Raw genomic sequence first — 11,909 nt, forward strand, 5'->3', positions numbered from 1 at the left:
TTATTTTATAATAAAATTATGGATTTTTACTTTTAATGTTCTAAGTATCAGATAGCTTATACAGGAAAAGATCATAGAATAGAAGAAAAGTAACTGGTATATTATTACTGAAGGGCTAATCAAAATAAAACAAATAATAATCTCTATGTGATACGCAAAGTGCTCTCACAAGGACCAGCTAAGACCTCAGATTTACACTGAAAAAAGTTCACATTTTATTATGTTCTCTGACACCTCTGATAAACAGAGACTAGAAACTGTGTAAAGTAGAAATCTGTCTAAAGTGCTATTTAAAGTAGAAAAATTGCAAGAACTGGCAAAACAGAACAGTTTTGTCCAATTCTGGCTTTCAGAGGTTTCTCTGTACATCAGAAGTAATTTGAAGGGCAAATGAGGAAGGTCATGCTAATAGTAGCAGGTGTCTCTTAAGGTTTTTTAAGGAAATAATTTAGAGAGAACATAACTTTCTCTGATAAATAAATAATAAAATGTAATAAATTTTTTCTCTATAAATAATTAAAAAATAAACAGGAAGTTATTTAATAATGCATATTCCAGGGACTATCAACCATACTCAGAGATGTGAGCACCAATTAAATAAACCTAATGTTTATGTTTTACTGGAATTGATTTTCTTAAAAAACAAATTTTTTAATGTCACTGACCTCAAAACCTCACTTGAGGAATTTACTCCACCTATCAGTAATACCACATAAAATACAATTTTCTACTTCCACATTGGACATATTAAATATACACAATTACAAAAAAAAAAAGAACATAGAAACTAGTCTGACAAGTAGAAAATTTAAATTCGCAATTATCTCATCTTTGATCATCTGCTATTTGATAATCTTAGCAATCTGTTAATTACAAGAAAGCAAAGGCATGAAGGATAATACCTACTCTTCCCCTCAAACAAAATCGTCTGGACCACGCCCTGGCAGAAGTATTCAGGTTGTTATTCTAGTCCAAAGCAATGAGAAATAAAGAAGAATAAAGAATAAAGGAAGGAATTTAAGTGTACTGAGTTGTTATTTAAGAACTAGAAAGCAAAAGAAACAGTAAAAATACTAAGAAAAGAAAAAGTAGTCTATAAACTAGCTCTGGGCACTTTATCTTCTCTTTAAATATCTACCCAACAAGACAGATTGACACAGTCACTGCAACAACGGGCTCGAGTATATGAGATGATGAGGATGGCAGGGTTCTGATTCGTTGTTCCTAGGGTCACTATGAGTCACAGATGACTTGATGGTACCCAGTAACAAATATCTACCTTAAATATCTACTCATTAAATTCACTATTTATAAATAACTTCACTTAAAAGTCTTTCAAAGAGCCTGCATTTCTCCTTCACTATCTTTTTTCTTTCCATACATCGTACTTTATTTTATTCTAACTCACTGAAATTCTATTCATATCTGAAATGGGGAAATGAATTCAAATGCTAACATTTCTTCAGAAAATTTCCATATTCTGCTTTATTAAATCAGATTATTCATCAAGTATAAATTGCTATAAAGGAGAAAAAAATGTTAAAGTTCACAATAATATTTTTTTTTTTAGTTCACAATAATCTTGATCAGGTTTGAAGCCCCATAACTCTGAGAACAGTCAATCTTACCTACAGTTACACCCATAAAAATACAGCCCAAGGGGCCCTATTATTACCTCTATTACCCTGCTGTCCACAGGCAAGGTGGTGCTGACCATGTGGACATTAGGCGTGGACGTTGATCTCTGCCTCTGAGAAAGTGAGCCCTCAGAGGAGGGGCTGGAAGTGTTGAATGTGAAGGCATGGGGCGTGGAGTATCTGTGCTGGGAACTAGGCAAGAAGGAGAAAGAGAACCTTATGAGTGGCACTCAGGCTCCCCCAATGACCTGTCTTTTAAACTTCATTAAGACACACAGAGATAAACTTTACCACTATTCAATGCTTTCAATAAGCACCATTTAAAATGGTTCTTATGTTTAAGTATTCCTACATAAAAAGTTTGAAAGGAAATAATATAAGTGCTTTGAAGTCACATGAAAAGTACAACAATGCATCTTAAGTTTTATTCTTTTTAATAAGTCACTTCTACTGAATACTCCAAATTTTCATACTATCTATCAGAAAGAATAGGGAGCTCTGGTAGCCTAGTTGTAAAAAGTTGAGCTGAAAAGATTGGCATTCTCCTTTCACGTGATTTACAGTCTCTGAAAAACTGCTAGAGGGTCAGTTATGAATTGGTTTCAAATCAACAGCACAAATAACAGTTAACGACATGAGAAAGAATGGATTATTCAATGGTAAATTATTTTAGCATTTACTAATAAACTAGATGGAACCTGGGTGGCTTAATTTAAAATCTAAATTACAGAACATTAAGGAGGAATTTTAGCATAGAAACATTTGCAAAAAGGCCTGGATTTCCCCCATTTTATGTGTTTTCCCCCATCTTCCCTGAAAACCAGTTTATAAAATAAATGAATATGAATTCCATTTCTAGATTGCATAGCTCTAACTGCAACTGGCCTCTTAAGTGAGGAGAAAAAAACTAATAAGTACAATATTTTCACTATTTACTCTAAAGATTAGTTGGAGCTTTGTTCAAATTCTACTTAATGATGACATGAATTCAGGGAATATAAAACTTGTTTTTCTAAAGTAAAACTGTTCTACTGTCTTGAAAAATCACCTTCATATTTATTTCAAGACTTATACCTAGAACCTTGGTTTCTTCCCTGAAATTCCAAGGGTTTCAAGTAGCTATCTATCATTTTCAGAAACAAGCTCAGGTTTTTGTCAGACTTGGTTTTTGTCACATAAAAATATTTATCTAAATATCATTTCAATACTAATTCCTTGTTACAAGTTATGCTGTCTTTAACAATTTCTACAGTAGTTTTACAAAAGACAAGATTATGATTACAAATACATCAAAGTAAGGTATTTTGGACAAAGATTTATTTTAGGTTCCAAATTCATGTGCAACAAAGACTGCATCATATGAACCAATAAAATTCTAATTAGATTCTTTTATAAGACAGCACTTATAAGTGCCATGGTTTTAGCAATGCCAGGCATTTCAAGTTTGAGAATTTTATTCTTATTCTATCGCTATATAGTTTTGGAACCCTTTTCACTGATGTTCAATTCATTACTTACTGGGGGAGGCAAACTCAGGTTCTTTAAAGTGTGATGGAAGATTAGATTGGGATAAGCAAGAGCTGTTACTATCACTTTCCAAGTTCTAAGAACTACTAGACCACAAAGAGTGAAGCTCTACATTCCAGCCAGAACACCAAATCCCTTTTCTTTGTAATGCTAAGTGCCAAAGATACAGCAAAAGCAGTGGGGTACTGCAAAGGAACTCTTGTCCTTTGTACCAGTCCTATGCTCTTATTCCCCCATAAAGATAACGCTATAGATTAAAATTTACCTAACAGGCATCCGGGAAACAGACTCTCGCATTCGACGCATTGTCAAAGAAGGCAGTGCTGGGACCCCACTATCACCAACATTGGAATTTGGAAACAATCTAAAGGAAATCACGGAAAGACTGTTTATAGACTTGTAGTAATTTTATAGAACAATGTAGTATCAATTAACTCTACTTTGCCTTTTATAAAATTATAGCTTCTCCAATTGCATTTGCCAGTCATGTTTTCCTCTGCCAGCGGAGCTTTCTAAAGGGCGAGAGGATGCTACCTATGTAGGATTAGCATTCAGCTGCTAACAAAAAGCTTGGAGATTTGAACCCGTAAGCTTCTCCACAGAAGATGAGGGCATCAACCTCATAAAGAGTTCACTCACTCATTCACTACCACTTAGCCAGAACTCACTCACAGCTGACCTCCCCTGGGTTTCCAAGTGTGAATGACAGGAAGAGATTGTCCTTCTTTCTCCTGTGGAGCAGCTGGTAAATGAGAACAGCAAAAAAGTGTGGCTTTTGGGTGAGCAGTACAATTCCCTATAGACTATATCACCAGAGATCCCTTATAAAGATTTACTACCTTGGAAACTGTAAGTAAGTTCTATTTGCCCTATATGGTCAAAAGAGGTGGAATCAACACAACGGCTAAGGGATTTGGTTTCAGTTTAAAGGGTCTACCATATCAAATAATCAGGTTGAAATATTATTCAAAATTAAAATGTAAAAAAAAAAATTAAAATGTAAGCAGCACTGAACATACATACACAATAAACAAACAAACTCCAGTCTATATTTTTAAGAAATAGTAATATAAATGGTCCAGTATCTGGATCTATCAAAGTAATGCTTCTTTTAAAGCTACTTTAAGGGCATTTTACAACCTAGAATTTAACCATTCCTGCAAACATTCTGTTATGGAAATAGAAATGAAAAAATAAAAACCATATTCAGCATGTGAAGTCATAAATAAAAGTGGTATTAACACTTAATTGGGTATTTTATTTCTACCAGTAAGGCACTTGGACTCATTAATGCCATGGTATGTTAATCGTCAGAACACTGAAAGGAAGCATTTACCCCATTTTTAGCAAAGAAAACAGGCTGAGAAGCTCAGCTGACATTCTGACCTGTGTCTGTTGAACACAAAGCCTATGAGTCATCATTTGAAAACATAATATGTATTTACCAAAAATGGGGAAAAGATGTTTTAATTGTTTAATAATACCCTCAATAAAAGATAAAGATTTCACTTTGGCTTAACAGGTACACTGGGCTTTTTTATTCAGATTGTATTAGCAAAGAAATAGAGATGACACTAGTTTTGTATCTTTTACGTGTATTTTTTAACATTTTTATATTCACAGTATTTGCAGTCTGAACAAAGTTTTCTCTAGTTTGAGGTAAAGAAAACAGTACTACATATGCAGAAGTTTCTTCTCATGTCAAATGTCTATTACCTATATTTAACAAAGTAGAAAATAGTAGATATTAGCAACCTAACAAATGGTTCTGTTAAAAGTGAAGACATAAGGTTTTGGCTCTTTCCATGTCCGTATATTATTTTCAGATTTACAGTACATCAATCTTTACTTGATAAAGTACTTGCTTATTACTATAATCGCTGCTTATTCCTAAGATATAAATAAAAATCTGTAAAATTACAAAAATATATGTATAAAATAAATAACATTAATAAAATAGAATTTAAAATAATGCTTGTTTCTATAATAGAACCTTCTAGACATTCTAACTTCTGTATTAATTTTGCTTGTTTTAAGACTGTCATGTATTTAAGGTCACAATTTATTTAACAAATACGAAATCCAAGCATGTCAGCCCAAATATATCAAAAAAGTAAAAACTAAACCCATTACAAGAACAAAGTAGATTCCTCCATAGGTTTAAGGCTATAAAATCATTAAAGCAACACTGCCCTGTGAATGACTGGTGTGTTTGAATTGCCAACCTTCTCCTTCACAGCAAAGCATTTTAACCACTGGCAATTAAGCAACCTCAGTAAAATTTACTTTATCCCTCTACATTCTTAGAAAAAAAAAAAAAAAAGAATGATGTCTTACAAGAGCTGTCTGATATTACTCCAGTCTACACACATGGTAGGTACTTTGGTGCTACAGTGTTCATGAAATTTGTAGCCACAAGTCTGACATCGAAATCCATTTAGTAGAAACTTCTGACAAATATCACAGAAGGCAAGCTTCAGGAATGTCTTCCGAGCCTAGAACAGTAAGAACATAGCTATGTAAATAAAAGTGAATAAATATTAAGATGACAAAAGACAAATTAATTTCTTCTTCAAACATATTTTTACATAATAAAGATCCATACATCAACATTTACAAATTTTTAACTAGAAATTAATGTATATCTTTAATTAAATCAATTGCTTTACTGTAAACAATGACATATTGAGAGCTTTAAATAATACAAAAACATGTACATTTCTTACCTGAGAAACTTCTACTATGCTGATTAATCAAAGCACAAAATAAGTCACAAAGAGGTAAGAAATGTGCAACTTACAAAGTTGTGTGTTGTGAGGGGAACATGATCCAAAAAATCTACTTGAAGTTCTTCTCCAATCAAAGAGGCAGCATCAGTATTCCAATCTAAACGTGCTTTTTTACTAAAATGAATTTAAAAAATCATAATATAATAAAGCCATAAAAGAAGCAATATTATTCTCATCTTAATAATGAGACAACTGAGAATACATACTCAAAGACACTAAATAAGTGCCAGGGCCTGAGTTTTAAATACAGGCCTGCTGGAATGCAAAGCATGTGGTCAATCTAAAGTTGTAATCTTATCATAAACTAAATAAATAATAAAATGAACTTTGAGACAACGAAATCCTAAAGTACTATAGAATGTGCTACAAATAGTGGCAGGGGACCAAACTTTAATTTTAACTAGGCTACTTCAATGTAGAAGATACACAAATAAAAAAAAGTAGGGACAGCATACAGTTTTCTTCTTTTATTTTTCCTGCAAATGGTTTATCCAAAGACAACTGGATAATCAAGAAAAAACCACCACAAATAGGAATAAATTAGTGAGAACAAATAGTGGTAACTTAATTATAAGAAAAAAAGTTTTACAAAAGTTTCATCTTGATTTTCCAATTGGGAACCACCTACAAGATCTATTTTTTTGTCTTTTAGGATTTTAATGAAAGTTTATGGATTTTCATTCATTCATTGTTGCACATTTTCCTCCCTGTCCTCCCTCCTCCCCAGTTCGCTCTTTTCTTTGGAAAAAAGTTCTTTCATTGTTATACTGTCCTGTCCCCCCATCTTGGACCACTTTACTATGCAACTCTTATTCTAGACTCTGGTCATGCCAATAATACCGAATTGAGTGGCATCTACTTCCAAAATGGCTTGCTTCCGTAAACTTTATGAATGTGGAGAAACGACGAAAGTTATACAAGTGTTCATGCCTTTTGTTCAGAGGGTCACTACGAGTCCTCTACAACTTGATGGCATTTAAGAAAAACAACAACATCATATTTCTTTCATACAGTTCTCTTCCTCGTCTGTTTCAATGCCATGCACATTATTTATCCCCTCTTTTTTTAGTCTCCTACCAAACCCGACCAGAAGAATGTATCTGTGCTTCATTGACTATGCAAAGGCTTTTGACTGTGTGGATCACAATAAGCTGTGGCTGACTCTGAGAAGAATGGGAATCCCAGAACATTTGATTGTGCTAATGCGAAACTTATACTTGGACCAAGAGGCAGTTGTCAGAACTGAGCAAGGAGACACTACATGGTTCAAAATCAAGGAGGGGGTTCGTCAGGGATATATTCTGTCTCCATACCTTTTCAATCTGTATGCAGAACAGATCATCCGAGATGCTGGGCTATACGAAGAGGAATGTGGCATCAGGACTGGTGGAAGAATCATCAACAACAATGCAGATGACACAACCCTGCTTGCTGAAACTGAGGAGAACCTGAAGCGCTTGCTGCAGAGGGTCAAGGACTGCAGCCTTCAATACTGACTGAAGCTCAACATCAAGAAAACAAAGATTCTAACCACTGGGCCAACTGGCAGCATCAGTATGGATGGTGAAGAGACTGAGATAGTTAACAGTTTTCGTTTACTTGGCTCCACAGTCAACACTCTTAGTAACAGCAGCCAGGAAATCAAGAGACACATTGCATTGGGAAAGTCAGCTGGGAAGGACCTCTCAAGAGTACTGAAGAGCAACAATGGCAGGCTGGAGACTAATGTGTGCCTGATCCAGGCTATAGTCTTCACAGTTATGTGCTATGCATCATAGAGTTGGACAGTGACTAGGGATGACAGAAAGAGAACTGATGCCTTTGAGTTGTGGTGCTGGAGAAGAATGTTGAATATACTATATAAACAGGTTTGTCCTGGAGAGGATGAAGAACCTGGGCTGCTCCTTGGAGACAAGGATTCTGAAGCTTCGTCTGACATACTTCTGGCATGCTGCAAGGAGGGACTGGTCCTTGGAGAGGGACATCATGTTTGGGAAAGTGGAAGAACGGCACAGGAGAGAAAGACCCTCGATGAGATGGATTGATTCTGTGACTGGGGTGGGGAATGAGTGTGTTTGAGACAGCGAGGTTGGCACAGGATAGAGCAGCGTTTAGGGCTATGAGTCGCAAGTGACTTGATGGGACATAACAACAACAACAACACTATCAAGCATGATGTCATTCTCTAGGAACTAGTCCCTCTTGATAACACGTCCAAAGTAATCAGGAAGTATCACTATCTCTCTTCTATGTAGGCTTCTAGAGGTGTATCTTCTGAGAAAGATTTGTTATTTTTTCTTGCAGCTGACAGTATATTCAATACTATTCTAGTAAAATCTCTCATTTTCCTAGTCATCCAATAGTAAAATAGTACACTGCTTAATGTAACAGGTCTCAGAAACCACACATCACTCAAAAGTCTATTTCACCCTAACTGCAAGAGGGGATATCCTTGCCAGTGTTCAAGAGCATCCTGTCCTAGAGAGAAGACAGGGTCACTTCATCCAATTACAGCCTTGGACCACAGAAAGCTAAGCCCCTCTCTACCTCAGAAATCTCTCTAGTCCTTACATTACAGAGTCTAGCATTACAAATCGGCTTGGCAACCAACCTAAGACAACAACCAGATAAAACTGACATATGTTTCAAGTTCTGCATTTTCGAATTTGAGAGGAACAGACATATTTATTGTTACCCTTTTGAGTAAACTCAATCTGGGTTATTCTCCCCAACTAGGAACTTCGTGAAAGAGTAAAGCATAATGTGAATAACAGAAGTGCTACTTTCCAAGAAGAATGAACTTCCAGAAGGATTCCCCAGATTTTAGGGGGAAAATAATGTATAACTACTATCTCTGCAGCTCTGGATATTGCTCTAAGCCTTTGAAGTGGTATTTCTAAATTGCTATCATCATCAGAAACAAGAATTATCTTCCCAGAAATAAAAATTCTCCAGCATTTCCAGCTCTGTTAAAACAGCAGGAATTTAGTAAACATTATACTGAAGGAGAAGGAATAAATGAATCCTAGATTGTAAAACCTCATGAAAGTAGAATTCTTTTACTATAGCAATGCAGTACTTTCTGAATACCTAATCTATATAAAGAAAAATATTTTTTCTCAAGGAATTCTTTGACATTATTGCTACCCACTGATGTTTATTATTACTGTAATAACTATTATTACCCATAGATGTTTACCCATTTTTGCACCCCATGAATGGAAACATCCATTGCATGTTCATTTTTCCAACACATGACCGAACAATAATTTCAGGTTCTCAGGATTTTATCTTTCTCAATTGTCAGGTAAAAAAAATACAAAAATACTCTATAGGGAGTTATACCATTTTTTAAAAATGAAAATATAACTATTACTTGAAGCTGGGAGATCCTTCCTAGTATGCAGAAGGTGGTAACTGCCTTTGTGATCTTACCCTTTGTGTTCATGGAGAAGTCGGAACACTGCACAGCACTCTGGTTGCAGGCCCCGCACCTTGAGGGCTTTTATAAGGCAGTCATGCAAGCTCATTCCATTCCTCACATTGACCTACAAACAGAGGACCACATTTAGGATCAAACACCGGCTGCAGCTCTCCTGAGAAAGATAATACAGTGTTAACACTGTTATTTTACATAGAAGAATATTTATGATGGCATTTCTCATAATATAACACAAACACACACAGAGACAGAGAGAGAACACATCTTAGTACTCAAATAGGTGAGTGCTTAAATAAAGTAAGGAACAGTTATATTATGTCATAGTATATAGCTATCATATTATTATATCCTTGAAAAGGGACATCACACTTGGAAAGTAGAGGGTCAGTGAAAAAGAGAGGAAGACCCTCAATGCGACGGACTGACAAAGTGACTGTATCAATGGGCTCAAGTGTGTTAGAGTCAATAAGGTTAGCACAGAACAGGGTTTCGTTATTCACAGGAGTGTTGTGACTTATAATTGCCTCAATGACACCAAACAACAATATAGTATTATAACCACTTTAGATAATAACTATGATTATTAAAAAGGGAGGGGAAAGGCTTACATATTATATAGCTTACATATGTAAGCTATATATTCCTCACATGGATATGGAATGATGTACATGAAGCTATAAATACTACATGTAGTAGTGGTTGGGAGAGATGAAATGATGAACATTCCATTTATAACCTATACTTGGATCAGGAGGCAGTTGTCAGAATAGAGCTAGGAAACACTGTATAGTTCAGGATTAGGAAAGGTGTACGTTAGGAATGCATCCTATCTCCATACCTTTTCAATCTATATGCAGAACAGATCATCTGGGAGGCTGGGCTCTATGAGCAGGAATGTAGTATCAGGATGGGAGGAACTCATTAACAATCTGTTATATAGTTATATAGAAGACACAACCTAACTTGCCAAAAATGAGGAGGAACGGAGACATTTTGCTGCAGAAGGTCAAAGATCTTCTATATGGAGTGATGAATGCTCAATTTCAAGGAAACAAAGATTCTCACCACTGGGCCAATAGGCAGCATCATGATATATATTGATAATGAAGAGATTGAGATTGTTAACAACTCCAGTTTGCTTGGCTCCACAATTGATATTCTTGGTATCAGCAGCCAGGAAATCAAAAGACAAACTGCACTGGAAAAATCTGCTGTCAGGGACTGCTCCAGAGACTTAAGAACAATATCAGTCTGGAGATTAAGGTGTCCCTGATCCAGGCCGTGGTCTTTATAATTACTTGGTATGCATCAGAGAGTTGGACAATGACTAAGGATAATGGAAAAAAAATCAATACCTTTGAGTTGTGGTGCTGGAGAAAAATACTGAATATACCATAAACAAACAGGTTCATCCTGGAGAGGGAGAAACCAGGCTGCTCCTTGTAGGTAATTAAAAATCCAAGGATTTTGAAGCTTCATCTCACATACTTTGGGCATATTTCAAATATGGACCCGTCCTTGGAAAGTGACATCATGCTTGGAAGGGTAGAGGGACTGCACAGGAGAGGAAGACCCTCAATGAGATGAACTGACGCAGTGACTAGGATAATGGGGGCAGATGTGTCAGAGACCATGAGGTTGGTTCAGGATAGAGGAGGGTTCAAAGTTGTTGTTCGTTAAGCCAAGTACTAACACAGAATTTATCTAACACAAAGAATGTCACTTAAGTAATTTCCCTTGCTTCCAGAAAGTCTTTGGGACTAGAAGTTCTTGAATAAGTATGGCATCTTTCAATATTATAAAACTTTCAGGAAATACCTAAAAAGATTCCTGCAGAATCTCTAAGCCCCTACCAAACCCATCCCAAGAAGAACCAGTAACCTGATGACAGGTGATTCTTTTTAGAGACTGGGACATGTTTCAATTAGTTCTATTAAGATTTGCCAACAGCTTCTTTGATTTTCTATTCTACTCATTTCCCTTCTGTTTAAAATTTTGCTTTGATTAGCCTACACTGAGACATTCGTTTTCCCAAACTACAGAAATCTCCTTTAGAGATTCTGATAATCAACCTGGGTTGTTGTTATGTGTCATCAAGTCGCTTGCGACTCATAACGACCCTATGTACAAGAGCCCTAAACGCCATTCTATCCTGTGCTAACCTCACCGTCTTAGACACACTCATTCCCACCATTCCACTCACAGAATCGATCCATCTCTGGGTTACTAAAGGTTTATCTTCTACAAAAGATCAAGAGAGCGCCAACTTATTCTTCAAATTGGTAAAAGATTTCTTTTACCACCGGAAAAAGGAGGAGGAACTTGGGAAGCGAAGCAAGGCTGACCTAATATTTTTAACCTGTATAAATGTATTATCTACTTAAAAATAAAGATTTCTAAAATTTTTACTGTATAAAAAGAACTGAGTTTCATTGATTATGCAAAGGCATTTGACTGTGTGGATCATAACAAACTGTGGCTGACTCTGAGAAGAATGGGAATCCCAGAACATTT

The 11,909-nt window shown here is 35.8% G+C and overlaps 1 protein-coding gene across 1 annotated transcript in view; it reads right to left on the reverse strand.

Moving 5' to 3' along the window:
- The window catches only part of RAF1 (v-raf-1 murine leukemia viral oncogene homolog 1), a 59,571-nt gene that overhangs the window by 30,059 nt on the left and 17,603 nt on the right, over positions 1-11,909 (reverse strand). The window contains exons 2-6 of the mRNA XM_006902730.1: positions 9,389-9,501; positions 5,965-6,067; positions 5,502-5,659; positions 3,430-3,528; positions 1,676-1,829 (exon numbers count right to left, since the gene is read on the reverse strand). Coding sequence (XP_006902792.1) covers positions 1,676-1,829; positions 3,430-3,528; positions 5,502-5,659; positions 5,965-6,067; positions 9,389-9,501 — 627 coding nt within the window. The remainder of the gene's footprint in view (positions 1-1,675; positions 1,830-3,429; positions 3,529-5,501; positions 5,660-5,964; positions 6,068-9,388; positions 9,502-11,909) is intronic.

This window comes from Elephantulus edwardii, unplaced genomic scaffold (genome assembly GCF_000299155.1).
Source record: "Elephantulus edwardii isolate Elephantulus edwardi_28Jun2011 unplaced genomic scaffold, EleEdw1.0 scaffold00443, whole genome shotgun sequence".
NCBI classification, from domain to species: Eukaryota; Metazoa; Chordata; class Mammalia; order Macroscelidea; family Macroscelididae; genus Elephantulus; species Elephantulus edwardii.